The sequence below is a fragment of the Marmota marmota genome, unplaced genomic scaffold (assembly GCF_001458135.2).
Source record: "Marmota marmota marmota unplaced genomic scaffold, marMar, whole genome shotgun sequence".
Classification (NCBI taxonomy): Eukaryota; Metazoa; Chordata; class Mammalia; order Rodentia; family Sciuridae; genus Marmota; species Marmota marmota.
The window spans coordinates 41,569,671-41,587,291 of NW_026000016.1; the positions used below are offsets into that span (position 1 = coordinate 41,569,671).

General features: G+C 34.7%; 1 protein-coding gene across 1 annotated transcript in view; it reads left to right on the top strand.

Annotated features, from left to right (window-relative positions):
• Window positions 1–7,900: 7,900 nt before the first annotated feature.
• Crb1 (crumbs cell polarity complex component 1) overlaps window positions 7,901–17,621 on the top strand; it is a 193,429-nt gene continuing 183,708 nt past the window's right edge. The window contains exon 1 of the mRNA XM_015483387.2: window positions 7,901–8,288. Coding sequence (XP_015338873.1) covers window positions 8,219–8,288 — 70 coding nt within the window. The 5' untranslated portion in view covers window positions 7,901–8,218. The remainder of the gene's footprint in view (window positions 8,289–17,621) is intronic.

Genomic DNA, 17,621 nt, shown 5'->3' on the forward strand with positions numbered 1-17,621 from the left:
TGCAATGAATTTTATTTGTATCCTGTCCATTTAAGGTATATGTACTTTTCATAGCAAAAAAAAAATTTCTTATTTTTTTTTCATTGACTTATGTTGAGATTCAAAATAATTCCACATCCCTTGAACTCTGCTGATTGCATTAAGTATGCCAGTTTGCAAGGCCAGAACCCTATCAGTGAATAACTAAGTCCTGTTAGTATTTCAGGAGCTGATTCCTCCTTTCTGGGGGTTTCCAATACCCATTCAGGCCCTTGGATCTTTAACATAAAAATTGCACTAGCCTCCTAATTTGACTCTCTGCCTTCAATTATTTCCTGTCAAAACTGTCCTCAATAGTATTCAATCTATGTTATATTTGACTCCCTGCTTAAACTCTAGTGCTCTTGGGAATCACTGAAGTAGAATGTTGCATCAGAATCACCTGGAGAGCATTTACAATATGGACTCCTGGCTCCGCCACAGAGATCCAATTCAAAATAGACAAATTTGAGATCACTGCTCAACCAGACAGTATTCCAACTGCTTAACTTGACTTTCTAAGACTTGAACATTGTATTCCTGCACAATTTCATTTCCTATCAATCTTCACTGTTCATTCTACCCTCAGACTAACTATTTATAGATGTCTGCATTGATAACATTTCATGACTTCGTGTCTTGCCTTATGGCATTCTCTTGGTCTAGAACATCCCCAACTTCCCCTTAATGTAGTACAAAACCTGCTGATAGTAAGTAGGAACCTAACTATGTTTGAGAAATTAAATCATCACATTAACCACATAAAAGAAACATTTCTCTGGTTCATCAATGTAACTTTCGATTTTTAATATTGGGTATTAAAATCATAACTTTATAGGAAAGCCAAACTTTTGAGAAATATCAAAAGCACCATAAATGTGTAGCAAACAGCTCTATGCTGCCCCCTTTACAGTATTTGATTTTAATAAACGCTTCTATCCAGTGGTCTCCAAGCACAGAATGTTTACTATTATAATCTTCATGTTTGAAAGAATGATAAAGAGAAGAGAGATTCTGAGCATAGGGCAGAATCTCCCAAGTTGCCACAAGTGCAAGGAAAATGCAAAGAACTATACTTAGCACATACTTGTTTTAAAAACAAAGCAGTTACCAACTGAGACCATAGAACTGGAGGTGATAAAAAATTTTAACCATAATTCAGTCTGACAGCACTAGTACTAATTTGGACTGAGTTTTATGAACATAGCTCAGGAAACAAATTATTTTTCTTAACTTGCTGTGGAATACTAGAAGGAAAGTAGAAAGCTGTCAGTAATTCCCCATGTCTACTGGGTCATTACTGTAAATACTCAATGTTCTGTTATAATTTATACCATATATAGATATACAAATCCTGATACATGTGTGGGTGATATCTATCTTTATTTATCTCTCTATTGCATTACAGCTATGCTTCCAATTATTTGCCATTCCTTATGACAAAATTCCTTGATTTTTTCTCTCTGCAAGCTGTTCTGAAATTTATCGACTCAATATTATCATTGACCTCCATGTCACCAAACTAGCAACCAATTCTGAGTTTTCATTTTATTTGATTTTTGAGTTGTAGATAACCAGTTAAACACTCTATTCTAAAGAAATACTTGATTGGCTTTCTAGGAAGCTATTTTTTCTGGATTATCCTTCTTTTTATTTTTTTATTTGTTCTTTTTAGTTATACATGACAGTAGAATATATTTTGACATATTACACATACACAGAGTATAACTTCCCATTCTTACCGTTGTACATGATGTGGAGTTACACTGATCATATATTCATATATGAACAGAGGAAAGTTATGTCCAATTTTTCTACTGTATTTCCTATTCCCATCCTCCCTCTCTTCCCTTCATTCCCTTTTGTCTAATCCAATGAACTTCTATTCTTCTCTCCCCACCTTATTGTGTGTTAGCACCCACATATCAGAGAGAACATTTGGCCTATGGTTTTTTGGAGAACTGGCTTATTTCACTTAGCATGATGGTCTCCAGTTCCATTCATTTACAGGAAAAATGCCATAATTTCATTCTTCTTTATGGATGAATAATATTCCATTGTGTATGTATACCACATTTTCTTTATCCAGTCATCTATTGAAGGACACCTAGGTTGGTTCCACAGCTTAGAAATTGTGAAGTGAGTTGCTATAAACATTGCTGTGGCTGTGTAAATATAGTATGCTGATTTTATGTCCTTCGGGTATATGCCAAGGAGTGAGATAACTGGCTCAAATGGCAGTTCCATTCTGAGTTTCCTGAGGAATCTCAATACTGCTTTCCAGAGTGGTTGCACCAACTTGCATTCCCACCAGCAATGTACAAGTGAACATTTTTCTTCCACATCCTTGTCAGCATTTACTGTTACTTGTTTTTTGATAACTGCCATTCTGACTGGAGTGAGATGGAATCTCAGTGTAGTTTTAATTTGCATTTCTCTAATTGCTAGAGGTGTTGAACATTTTTTCATATATTTGTTGATTGATTGTATTTCTCCTTCAGTGAAGTGTCTGTCAGTCCCTTTGCCTATGTATTGATTGGGTTATTTGATTTTTTTTTTGGTGTTAAGTTTTTGAGTTCTTTACATATCCTAGAGATGCTCTGAAGTGCAGGTGGTAAAGATTTCCCATTCTGTGGGCTCTTTCTTCACATTCTTGATTGTTTCCTTACCTGTGAAGAAGCTTTTGAGTTTGATGCCATCTCATTTATTGATTCTTGATTTTACTTCTTGCACTTTAGGAGTCTTGTTGAGGAATTCAGTTCCTAAGCCAACATGATGGAGAGTTGGACCTACTTTTCTTCTAGTAGGCACAGGGAGTCTGGTCTGATGCCTAGGTCCTTGATCCACTTTGAGTTGGTTATTTTGCAGAGTGAGAGATAGGGTTCAAATTCATTCTACTACATATGGATTTCGAGTTTTCCTAGCACTATTTGTTGAAGAGGCTATCTTTTACCCAATGTATGTTTAGGGTACTTTCTTCTAGTATGAGATAACTGTATTTTGTCTTTATGTCTGCTTTTGTGCTAATACCATGCTGGTTTTGTTACTACAGGTCTGTAGTATAATTCAAGGTCTGTTATTGTGATCCCTCCTGCTTCACTTTTCTCACTGAGGATTGCTTTGCTTCTTTTGTGCCTTTTATTTTTCCAAATGAATTTCATGAATGCCTTTTCTATTTCTATGGAGAATGTTATTGGAATTTCATAGAACTTACATTGAATATGTATAGAACTTTTGGTAGCCATTTTGATAATATTAATTCTGCCTATTCAAGAACATGGGAGATCTTTCTACCTTCTAAGGACTCAATAGATGCAGAAAAAGCATTTGACAAACACAGCATCCATTCATGTTCAAAACACTATAAAAACTAGGGATAGTAGGAACATATGTCAACATTATAACAGCTATATATGTTAATCCCAAGGCCAGCATCATTCTAAATGAAGAAAAATTGAAAGTATTCTCTCTAAAAACTGGAACAAGATGAGGATGCCCTCTTTCACTACTTCTGTTCAACATAGTTCTTTATACTCTAGCAAGAGCATTTATACAGAAGAAATTAAAGGGATGCAAATAGGAAAACAGGAACTCAAACTATCCTTATTTGCCAATGACATGAATCTGTATTTAGGAAACCAAAAGAACTCCAATAGAAGACTTCTAGAACTCATAGATGAATTCAGCAAAGTAGCTGGATATAAAATTAACATCCATAAATCAATTGTGTTCCTGTACATCAGTGATGAATCAACTGAAAGAGAAGTTAGGAAAACTATCTCATTCACAATAGTCTTGGAAAAAAATATTTAGAAGTCAATATGATAAAAGAGGTGAAAAGGCCTCTACAATGAAAACTACAGACATTGAAGAAGACCTTAGAAGATGGAGAGATCTCCCATGTTCTTAGATTACTCTTCTGTTCTCTAGTTGTTTCTTCTTAGTCTTATTCTTCTGAATCTCAAGACCTAGTGAGTCATGGGGTTGGTCTTTGTAACAAGATATATACACTTACTGGCTAAGTATTGTCATCTCTCCAAAGAGCTTTAGATGCCATCATTATGTAAACTTGAATTTCTAACCCAGAGGTCTAGGCTCATGTATGACATGACTGCTATATTGATATATCTACTTATATGTATAATATACTTCTCAAAATTTAATATATCTAAATTTATTTATTATTATTATTATTATTATTATTATTATTATTGGTACTGGGGATTGAACTCAGAGGTACTTTACCACTGAGCTACGTCCCCAACCCTTTTTATTTTTTTTATTTTGAGACAGGGTCTTATTAAGCTGCTGAGAGCCTTGTTAAATTGCTCAGGCTGGCCTCATATTTGTAATCTTTCTACTTTAGCCTCCCTAGTTTGGGATTACAGGCATGCACCACCATGTCTGGCTATTTTTCTTTTTCTTTTTTCATACCCAGTGAACAGAGTGTTCCAAGTAGAATGAAGAAAAATAGAATGAAATTCCAACCCTGTGAGGGAAATTTTTAATGTATGTATTTTTTACGTTGAACAGCATAATTTTTTCTAGTGTATTTCTTCCTTTATAATAGCATCTATTTAAAAAGGATCTGGAAGACATCTTCCAGATGTTAGAGAAGGTCTATTTAGTTCTGTTTTAGTCAGGGTCCTGCACAGAAACAGAAGGCTCTGTTTATAGTCTTCATTTCTTGAGTGGCATTACTATTAGCCCAAATGACAAAATTCAGAACCTGGAAAAAATTATGGCTTTATTGATCTCTTACTCTCAATATAGGTGTTTTAAGCCTATCTATTTTACTGTCATTTTTTCTTGGTCAATCCCACTGTCTCTGTTTTATCAGGCCCCCATCATTTCTCTTGTAGACAACAGTAATACTTTTTTTCCGGTTTCTGTACTTCTAATTCAGTGTCTGCAGCCTTTGCCACATTACTATTAGAGTTATCTTTCTAAACACAAATCTGATCATGTAAATTTGGTACTTACAACTTACTATTTTCTTTACTCACACTGAAAGTTAAACTACTGTGATTTTGTGGATTTTCTGAGTCTTACCACTTAACATCTCTTCTGAACATCCATGCTCCTACAGTATTAGATTATTTGTAGTTCTTTGATCTCAGCTGCTTTATGCCTCTTTACCTAGATATATGGCCCTTTTCTGCAATAGATTCAAATCTACCCCAACCCATTTATTTGTAGTACTGTGTTTGAGTCTTCTAAAACAAAAATGCCTTAGACTAAGTAATTTACAAGCAACAAAACGTTATTTTTTTATAGTTCTGGAGACTGGGAAGTCCCAGTTCAAGACACCAGCAGATGAAGGATCTGATGAGAACTGGTTCCACAGAGATGGTGCCTTTTGGGTGTCCTCACACCATAAAAGGGAAGCTCAAATAAGGCCCTTTAGGTGTCTCACATAAAGGCATTCATCTTATTCATGAGGATAGAGCCCTCGTGACTTAGTTTCAAAAAAGTTTCGCCTCTTAATAGGAGCACATTGGGAATTAGGTTTCTGCATTTGACTTTTGGGGGGAACATAAACACTCAGATTATGGCATGAAAATTCAGCTTAAATTTCACATCTTTTATAAAGGATTTTTTGATTAGCTCCAAATCTGACACCTAGTTGCTTTTCACTCATTTATGGCTTCAATGAGGCTTCAATCACCTAACTTCTATATTCAAACTCAACATGTATAATTCCTACAACCATTCTCTGTATAACATGTTTTTCCAACCTCTTATTTTATACTATCATACATACTATATCATCCAATCTATTCAATTAGCCTTACATGTTGTCAATTCCTTAGACTTCAGCTCTATGGTGGAGATGTTTTTTATTTTTTTATTCTAATTTGTTATGTATGACAGCAGAATGCATTACAATTAATATTACACTTATAGAGCACAATTTTTTCACATCTCTGGTTGTATACAAAGTATATTCACACCATTCATGTGTTCATACATGCATTTGGGGTAATGAGGTCCATCTCATTCCACCGTCTTTTCTACCCCCGTGCCCACTCCCTTCCCCTCCCACCACTTTGCCCTATCTAATCTTCCCATGCTCCCCCTCCTAACCCCACTATGAATCAGCTTCCTTATATCAGAGAAAACGTTCGGCATTTGGTTTTTTGGGATTGACTAACTTCACTTAGCATTATTTTCTCAAACTCTATCCATTTAAATGGTGGAGGTCTTTTTAAGACAGAGAGAAGATCAAGTTGGTCTAGTATGTGAGCTTCCCAGAATGAGATTCTTGCAAAAGGCATGAAGGGATACACAAATATAAAGATGAAAAGGGAATACACTAGGTTTATTGAAGAAATAATGTTCCAGAAATCCACGAGAAGACTGTACTAACACTGCCAACACATCAGCAAATAACTCTGGGAACACAGAATAATTACTCTGCATCTCAATTCTCCATCTGGCAAAATACAGAGTACTGGATTAATAATATCTCTGTAAATCCTGGCATGGTGGTGCATGCTTATAATACCAGCTACTTGGGAGCCTGATGAGGGGGGATAGAGAGTTTGCAAGTTTGAGCCCCATTCTGGGCAACATAGTGAGGTCCCATCTCCAAATCTCTCTCTCTCTCTCTCTCTCTCTCTCTCTCTCACACACACACACACACACACAAGTATTATTTCTGTAATCTGAAATTATTTTGAGTCAAATTTTCCAAATTAAATGATTTGCATGATAAGAAGGAAAATCTTCAAAAATAATACTTGTTCTCAATTCTTTTTACTTATTTTTACTTATTTACTTTTACTTTTTACTTATTTACTTATTTTTACTTATTTATTTATATTTTATTTTGCTTTGTTTTATAAATGAGTCTCATTATGTTGCCCTGGCTGTTCTCAAAGTCATGGGCTCAAGTGACCCTCCCACCTCAGCCTATAGGTGTGTGTCATCACAATGAGCTAAAATGAATAATTTTAAAGGGCATATCCTCCTTTAGAAAGTAAAATCCTTAGGAAGTAGTGCGGAGAATATGATTGCTGAAAAATATGCTGGCTATCAAAATATTATGCTTCACTTAGATACATGGGACAAAAATATGAAGACTTCAAAATAAATGTTAAATAGTTAAACATCCAGCAGAACTATAGATATTTATACAAAATCAGACATACAAATTGTGTTTTAAGCCACCTGATCAGTTTTTAAAAAATCTTTATTTTTTAGTTGTTGTTGGACACAATACCTTTATTTTATTTATATACTTATATGTGGTGCTGAGGTTTGAACCCAGGAACTTGCACAAGCTAGGCGCATGCTCTACCGCTGAGCCACAACCCCAGCCCAGATCCGTTTATTAATATGAAAAGGCCATATGCCAGCACTAACCCCCCATCAGAGAATAAGGCATTCTGATTCTTACAAACACTCATTTTCATGAAGTATCCAAGAATAACATGATTTTGAGGACTTGAACGATGGAATATGAAGGAAAGAATGAGCTAAAGGTATTTCAAAGAAGCAAATATTTGCTCTGATTTATAGTTAAAAAAAAAAAGAATCAAGAAGTTCCAGATGATATAATTCATGAGAAGGGCATAAAACGGGCATTGGGTTTATGGAGAAAAACTACTCAAAGCTCTATCCATTTTATGACAGCTTAATTTTTCTTCTATCTTGTCCTACCTTATCAAAAACAGAAGTCTGACTGAAGTGTAAGAGAAGGGTTTAAGAACAGAAAAATTTACTTGTACATGAATTGTGTTTTGAAGATGAACATAAATATATGGGAATATAGGGAGTTTCTTTAAAAGTTGCCAAATCATAACAATTATGTGCCAGGACTGTCATCAGAAATTATCTCCCTTATTAAGGGTGAGTGAAGAGACTAATCTTTTAATAGAGGCCCTTTTGAGAAGGCAGCATTAACAGAAGAAAACTGGTAGAAAAGGCCTGAGGGGGAAATGAATCCAGTCCAGCCTGAAAAAAATTCTGCTCCAGGTTTCAAAAATTACCCCTTCCTCCTGTGTAAGTGAGATGCTAAGAAGCACAACTGCTTTTTGAATCTAAGTCTGCAAAGGAGCTGTGTAAGAGGGGTGGGACGGAGATGGCACCCAGGATCTCTGGGGCACTTGCTCCTTTCTGAGCCAGACAAGGGTCAGGAGCTGGACTGGGACCAGAACACCAGCAAGGCGTCAGAGAATGTTCTCTAAATAAAACCATGGCGCTTAAGAAAAATAACCACCTTCTCATCTTCTACCTCAGTTTCTCACTGTTCATCTACATAAAGAGTAAGCTATTCCCATTTATTGAACTTTTTTCCACTTTTTCTGACTTCTTCCTAGCTTATTATATTTCTTGAAAATAGTTCATAGTGTTGTGTTGTTCTACAAAATACAATGCAGAAAAGGAAATATTTATTTCTTCTTGGTGTCAGCAAGTGTCCTGTTTTGAATAAATCAGTGATATCAGTCAATGTGAAGAGTCAATTTTGTGATTTCCAGTAGATTCAGAAAATGTTTTTATAACCCTTTAGCCATGATCAGGAGAATTAAATGGTCACATAGAAAAGAAGATATTTTGTTTTGTTTACAGTTTTACAAAATAGATTATTGGTAGTTTATAATTGATATCCTTTCAGAAAGTTATTTATAAGTTATGTTGCATTTTATTCCCACATTCTCACTTTTAAAGAAACTCTGTATTCCAACATTTGCTCTCATAATCAAAGGGATGGTCTCGATGTTTCCCAGAGGATAATGGTTCAAAATGTCTCTTTGCCAGAGAAATGGGCATCTATTGTTATGTGCTTCTATTTTATAAATGAAGATATTATTTTCCAAAAACTTCACCAAATAGAAACAAGAACAATGTTTCTGGGATAACCTTGTCAAATGCATGGCAGTATGAAAAACCAGAGGAGACCAAATGGCCTCAGCTGTGTGCTTATGAAGGGGAGTAGCTATTGAACACGTTTAAAATGAAGGCAAGAAGAGTGTGTGCTTGTCAAAGGGCCCGTGTGATTTGTGTCTGTTGAATCTGAATATCAATAAGGAGACGCATAGAGCAGCTGCTGTTGAACAAGACGACTTGGCATTAATGCACAGTGCTGTGTAATCTGGGTCACGTTCTGTGGACACACCAGTGAGATTGTTACTTGTACAGTTAACAGCTGAACATATATCAGAGACTGGGAAAGACAGAAGTAGATGCTATAGCTAGGTAGCTGAAGACAAGTACAGAAAAACAAGTCCCAACTTTAAACACGAATAGTAAAATACCCAATTGTAACCCAGGCATACACCCATGCAGGGATGTGTTAGGATGTGTATTCATTAAAGAGTTGTTATTTAAACAGTTAATCACCCTCCCTGAAATTTGAAGTGTGCCCCATGCAGTAGAAAGTTGGGAAGATGAGGTATGTGGAGATGAAAGGGTAGAAAAGTGGGAGGTGAAAGGGTAGAAAAAGAAAAGACACATAAAATGTAAGATGAAATAATATTATGACATTTAAGAAGCAGAGAACATTGTCATTTCAAAGCAATATATATTAAAATTCCTAGGATCTGCTGCAGTTTGCTTTTAGGGAGCTGAATATGTAACCTTTACAGCATAAATTGTTTTTGGCGGCATAACTAAGAACAGATAATTATGTACACATCATTTCCATTTTCTTTTTTTGCATGGACAGAAGTTATTTTATTGATGGATTCTAAATAAAGATTTTGTAATTCCTTGATTTATTTTCCAATATAACCTTATGTGAGTTTAACAAAGTTAATCTGAAGCTTCTTTCGTTCAATTTTTAAAGTCAGAGTTTTACTGTATTAATCTATTTTCTGGCAAGGTATGATGATATTGCCTTTCTACTCAAAACACTTGGTTTAGCTTTTATAAATCTGCTGTTTTTTAAAACTTGACTTTAAAACTTCCAGCAACCTGGTTCCAGTTTTCTTACTCATGCTATGACATGCTACTCAACATAAATCTTATATTCCAACCATGTAAATAAATTAACATCTAATTGTAAAAATGGCCAACATTACATTAGACATTTTATGTCTGTTATATTTCACTCAATTAGCACAACAACTCTATAGGATAGATATGACTATAATCATCTGCATTTTACTGAATTGAAAACCAGAACTCAAATCACTATACCAGGTTATCTCACACTTTAGCACTCATCAGGGAGCTGGGATGCAACCTCTCAAGTTCAGCCACAGGTATTTTGTGTGTCTACAGTGGATTCTTGGAGCCTATAATTTTAACATTCTCTCTGTTTCAAATGTAGTGGTTAGAAGGTCTGAATTATACAATAAATATAACAATACAATATTTATTGAATTATAGAATAAATAAATACAATAAATTATGTAAATAAACTGATAGCTCACTACCTTATGATGCAAGGAATCACCAGAATAGTTCATCTTAAACATATCTCTCTTTCAAAGTGGTTTTTTAAGAGAAAAATAATAGACATGAAAATTTTGAGTGTTATTTCAACCTATATGCTTAACCATCATTTCAAGTAGAATTTACTATTAATTACATTTTATAGCTGAGGAAACTGAGGCACATAGAGGTTTATTAACTTGCCCAGGGCCATACTACTAGTGAATGGTGGAACTGGGATTTGAGCCTACAGGCCTGGCTCTTAAGTAATTCCTTGATTTATTTTCCAATATAATCTTCTATTAGTTTAACCAAGTTAATCTGAAGCTTCATTTTGTTCAATTTTTAAACAGAGTTTTGCTGTATTCATCTATTTTCTGGCAAGGTATGATGATATCGCCTTTCTACTCAAAATGCACTGTGCTAACACAACACTTATTTACATGCAGTGATAATGCATAAGGGCTTTAGCACTCTGGTCAGAACATCATAAGCACACAGGAAATATCAGTGAATGTCCTATTAGTAGAAATTAATAATAGCTTTTTCTTTTGCACCTTGAAGAAAGTCCAATTCTATTACATTTAAACTTTCTTTCCTGTCTTTCATTTGAAAAAATCCAAAAATCTTTTCACTTTGTCACTCTACAGGAAATTACAAGATCTGAAATTCTTAAAAAAAAAAAAAAAAGGAGGAGGAGGAAGGAAAGAAATTCCCTTAAATTTAAGAGAAGTCATCTGTAGCTTTAAAGAGTATTTTTTTTTTAAGTTGTGCCTTGCTCTTCTATGAGGTGGATGGAGTTTATGTGGTTTGTGCAGTGCCTTACAGACTTAATGTCCAGTTAAGAGCATGAAACTCAAGGAGTATTAGAGATAAATTCACCAAGTGGCATTCATTTCTTATTCCTGAGCAGGTAGACAATCCTCTTTCTTGGAGTTGTAACAAATTTGCTCTTTCTCTCTTCCTGATTGTTCTTACGTGTGTAGAACAATTTTGCAAAATTGGTTCTAATGCATGGAATCAGTTGAATTTTAATAATTAAAGTGGAGCTATTCTTTTTTGCTTTTGATATGTTAAGATAGATTTTTATTAGTGTGAGACTCCTCTGACCCGTTATTTTGGGACTGTTAAAAAAACAATGAGAGCACTTCATAATCAACTCTGTTTGGAACCTTGATATGAATCTGTTGTGACAGGTTTAAAAGAAAACTACCATATTAAAGCAACCATAAATTAGAAAAGTAATTTATAGCTACCTTTCATTAGTCTATTACAACTTGGGGGATAAATTGAATATTTTCAATGTAATTGCCACATCTAGACTAATTTAACAGTAATTATTTTCATTTATATTCAAAGCATGATCATGGCAGGTGAATGAAATGTGGTTTGACAAAACTATTATTAGAGCTACGTGAATGACTTCAAAGAATTTGGATAATCTTCTAAAATCCATTGGAAATTACTAAGTAATTCAATTTGAATAGAACACTTGCCTTTAAAAAACAAACAGGATCTTTAAAGATAAACTATGGCTTATTTATCTAATCTTAATGCCATTATCCAGAAATAATTGAATTTCTTCAATATATCAGAAATGGTAGATGTTATTTATCAGGGAGTAATAGGAAAATTTAAAACTTTGCTATTCACTATGCAAGTTAATATTCATACTGCGACAGGTTATAAAGTGCCTACATAATTATTAGTGCTGGAAAAATGTATCTTTGCTTCTTCATAAGTAAAAATAATTATCAGCTTACAGTATAATAGTCTCTACTTGTTTCCTGCATCACACAGCAGGAATTAATTTTAGTTTATCTTTCTATACACTTATCTTAGGCAAACCAGATTTTTCTGGAGAATTGCATACTTCTTTCATCTTTAGTGATTTTCAAAAATTACCATAAATTCATGGTCATATTATAGCAATTTGTGAAATTTAAATGTACAAGAAAAGTTGGAGCTTCTAGTTCTATTTTAAATTTCATTGCTCATTTGTTAGGAAATCTCCAAGGAACCCACTTTTATTCTTTCAACAGATGAAAATGAGAGGGTTTCTTTTTTCTTTTTCCATCATTCTCTATCCACATCAAGTATTCACTGTCTATACTTAGACTACACTTTGAAGTTTTCTTCTATGGTATGTATCAAAATTCAGAAACATTGTTTTTGTATTAATTTATTTATGCTTACCTGTGAGAGCACAGGACATGGCTGTAAGAACCATGAGTGTCTTGTTAAGACATAAACCAAGTTACTTAAGGAAGAGTTATTTAATAAATCAATTAATGATGAAATTTTTATAGCATTTTTTGTAAGAATCTTCCATCCTAACAACATTTTAAAGTATTTTTTTAACTTTTGCATCATTTACTTTTTTCAATACCCTTTAGAATAGTCCTAGAGTTATATAAAAGTTAAGACAGTAGTAGGGAGGGATCCCTTATTCCCCTACTATTGACATCTTACATTAGTGTGGTAGATTTGTTATGACCAAGGAACCAATATTAAATATTATTATTAACTAAAATCCATAGTTTGCTCATACTTCCTTAGCTTTTACCAAATGCTATTTCCCTGCTCCAGTATCCCATTCAGAATGCCACTTTGCTATTGGTTGTTATATATAATAGACTTCTCTTGACTGTGACAGTTTCTCAAGTTTTCCTTGATGTTGACGATATGGCAGTTTTGAGGAGTACTGGCCAGATATTTTATAGTTTTCCCCATTATTGAAATTAATATCGTGTTATTATCATGAGACTGAAGTTATGGGCTATTGAGACAATGATCACAGTGTCATTGTTGTTATGTTGTACCAGTGATACATATAATCAACATGATATGTTCCTGCTGATGTGACCTTAACCACCTTGGAGTAGTGTTTCTCTACTGTAAAAACCATTGTGTTTTTTTCCCCTTTTCATACTGTGCTCTTATGAAGGAAATCACTATGTGTAGCCCACATCAGGAGTTATCCTCCCCCTCCTGGAGGGCAGAGTACCTACCCAAATTATTTGGAATTCTTTGCATGAGGGATTTAACACTATTCCATTTATTAATTTATTCAAGTGTTAATTTATATCAGTAAAGGCTTATTGATATTTATTTTATACTCCAAGGTTGTAATCCAATGTTAATTAATTTTTGTTATTTAAATTGTTGGGAGTTATTTTTCAATCACTGATCCATTGTGGAGACGCACCACACTTTGTTTATCCGCTCACTGATTGAGAGACATCTTGGTTGCTTCCAGTTTGGGGGTAGTTAGATTCAAGGGCTGCTGTAACAACATATTACCAACTCAGTGGCCTAAAACAACTGAAGTTTTTTCTCTGATAGTTCTGGAGACTAGAAGTCTGAAATCATCGTGGTAGTAGGACCTTGCTCCCTCTGAGTCTCTAGTTGGACCCTAACTCATCTCCCACAAGCTCTGGCAGTGACCTTCAGTCCTTGGTCTCGGTGGCTTGCAGCTCATCACACCAATTTCTTTCTCTGTCCCTGCCTGGTGTTCCCTCTCTGTCTCTTCTCCTCTTTTTATCAGGAGAGCATTCTGTTAGATTAGGGTACACTCTAATGATTTCGTCCTAACCTGGTTGTATCTACAAAAACCCTATTTACAAACAAAATCCTATTCACACATCTGTAACCCCCTTCTTTATACTGTGCCAACCTCGTCTAAGTTTGACCTTCTACTTTTCATTAAGTGCATAGAAATTTTTGACATGAATTTACCCTATTCATTTAGAGTCTGACTCATATACAGTGGCACTAGAATTGTGTATTAATGTATTTTCCTATTTTCATGGGACAAGAAGCTTAACTCAATTCCATAAATGAGTGTCCAATACTTAAACATACCTTTTCTCCCAAATTGTACCACCCTTACGTGGAGAACTAGATTATCATATCTCTCATTCAAAGTACCGACTCTAAATTACCTATTCTATGTTGTGTTTATTAATATAACATTATATTTTATTTTTCTATTTTTTCTGTGCCAGTGAAGAAGGTGGTGCTCAGGCATTTAGTAGCAGACCCTATGTTGCTACTGCCAGTGGTCTTTACAATCTTCTGAAGTTTCCTTCCTTATTTAATCAAAAGTAGTGACTTCTCTAAAGTTTCACAACAATGTGTTAAGTGGATTATCATATATTTTCTAGTTTTCTTTTTTTTTTCCTCAGAAAAGTCCCATTAAAAGAAAACTCAAGGCAGGTACTTAATTTAACAACCATGTGGGGCACAACATGAGAAAAGACATAGTGGTAGGAATGAGCATGGCTATTTAGGGCTGAAGGTTTGACTGGAGTAGAAATTTTATTGGTTCTAGAGGGAGAACACGGGGACCTGGTTCATTGTCTTTAGCCTCAAAGTAGTATAATTAATTAATCAAAGCTTACTGTTTATTCAATCGTTTCTTCATTGACTGACATTCAACAAGTATTTATTGGGCTATAAGTTTACATGTCTGACATTGTTCTAGGCTGTGAAAAGTATTGAACAAAAGATCTCAATCTCTGATATAGTGAAATTTACATTTTAGTGGTTTAGACAATATCCAAGTAAATAAGTAAAATATATAATTGTGAGCCAGTGATAGGTGTTGGAGAGAAAAGCAAAGGATGAGACAGAAAACGTGTAAGCCATAGCAGTATCTCAGTGAATGATATTTTGTCAGCAACAATAGCAAGAGCCAAGGCCCTGGGGCAGGAGTATGCTTATAGTGTATGAAATACTGCAAAGTGTCTAACAAAACCAGAATGGTTTGAGAGAAATAGAATCACTAGGGAGGTTTCAGTGGTTTTGCTATCAGTTCTTTAATATTTTCTATAATCCTTCACAGTAGCTACTATAAAGCCCATTAAGACACTTGAGGCAATAGATAGCTTAAGGGATATACTCAAAACCTAGCTATAAGGTAATATAACGGAGACTTAAACATAGGTTGGTCAGATTCTAAGTCTCACATCAGCTCACAAAAGCTAGAAGATAAACTCAGGAATTTTGCAAGTTAGTTATTGAAGCTTTGTCAGTTTAAAATCAGCCATAGTGGAAGTGATCACAAACACTACGAATCAGGACTTTGAGGAAGTTTTTTAGGAAGAAAAAATGACTCCTAGATAACCAGGTATCTATTCCATCTTTGTACTTCTCCAAATTAAAAATGTCAAAAATTTCAACTGGTATCCCTCTCTTACAACTAAATTCTGCAGTGGCAGGGATTGCTGATATGTAACCTGGATTAACCTTGTTGTGTAATCTTTTTGGTTCTCCACATTATTGTCCTGATAATTCCCAGATGGATGATTCTTTTCTCTAAATCCAAAATTCTTTGAAACTTTTAAATAAGTATACTTTAGGAAAATTAGTGAGAACTAGGGGCTAATGAGGCTGTTTATAGTTTAATCTCAGCACAGTTCAGTTTGCTTTGCCCAGAGACCAGCTCTATACAAGTAATCACGTCTGGTCAGATGGTCTCAAATTGGCAGCTTTCAAAGACAGAAAATGAAATTAGCTCTTAGCAAATCAAGCATCACCACTGCAAAAATGAACTGTGGGTTATAGCAATAATGTTTTCATACAAATAATGCATCTGTATGATTTCACATATGTTTAAATAATTTTAGTTATCTGTTATCCATTCCTTTAATGTAGTTGAAGAACAAATATTTATATCTAGCATCCATTTTTGAATAAGGAGGGTCAGTAAATTCAAATTTTGGCTCTGTCCCCCCATTAGTTGTGCATCCATAAATGGATCCTTTTAACTCTCTAGGTCACTCATAAAATGAAGGGGTTAGATTATATAATTACAAAGTTTCCTTCAAGGTCTACATTTTATGATTTCATAATTATTCAAAGCAGTTAATTATACACACTGATGAACAGCTTTCACTAGGTCTCAGTACAACAAGCAAATTTCTGCAACTTCTCATGTTAAAACAAGGTTTATGTCTTCATCACATACTGGGTACAGGTTGGCTATAATACTACCTTATTTGTCATCATCATTTCTATAGATTGTTTGTGTCCTTTTCCCCCAAATTCATATGTTGAAATCTTAATTCCTTGTATAATGATATTATGAGGTGGAGACTTTGCAGGCGATTAGGTCTTGAAGGCAAGTCCCTTGTGAATGGAATTAATAGGCTTATAAAAGGGACCTCCAAGAGATTCCTTGCCCCTTTCACCATGTGAAGACACAGCAAGAAGACGTCTGGCTGGTAGGAAGTGGGTCTTCTTCAGGCACCAAATACAAATTCTGCCTCCACTATTGGTTTAGGAATTCCCAACCTCCAGAACTGTGAAAAAGAAATTTCTCTTGTTTATAAGCCTCACAGTCTGTGATAGTTTACTTCAGCAGCTGGAACAGACTAAGACATTCATTGTGGGACAGATGATGGGACTATCCGGTTTTAGAGAATGTTGTGTTCATGGCTGAAGAAAAGAGAAGAAGAACAGCAGAAGAGTTTTATGGCTTTGAAGTCTTCAGCTCAGCTGTGGTATGGGTCACTTTGCCTTACACTTCATTAACCAAAACAGGTCATGTGGCTCAGCCTGATGTCACTGGACTAGGGATGAAGTAAGGTAGGAAATATTTGGAACAAATAATATTGTCTACTCCATCTTTCCTCTTATTTCAAACTTTTAGGGGTCAGTTTCTAAGCAAGTTCATTTAAAGAAGCATTAAATATGTATATTAGAGCTCGGTGTGTTGGCACACATCTATAATCCCAGTGACTCAGGAGGCTAATGCAGGAGGATCACAAGTTCAAGTCCAGCCTCAGAAATTTAGCAAGATGCTGTCTCTAAGTAAATAAATAGATAGATATAGCTGGGCATATAGCTGAGTGGTAAAGCACTTTTGGGTTTAATTCCTAGCATCAAATAAATAAATAAATAAATTCTGGGCACCAGAAACAAACAAACAAACAAACAAACAAATAAATAAAGGTACAGATTAGAAATTAGAAGGACATTGACAAATATTTTATTTCAGCAACTATTTATTAAGCAGTTATGTGTAGGACAATTTAAAGGAAAGGTACTGACTATTTAAAGATCACATTCTCCACTCTAGTGGGGAGGATGTATGTGTGAAACTCTTCACACATTGTTATCTATGAGACAAATCACATTTATTCTTTTCAGATATAGAGGTAGAAATTTTATTGCAAAACATAAAACTAGTTTGATGACAGGAAGAGATGCTTGTGAAA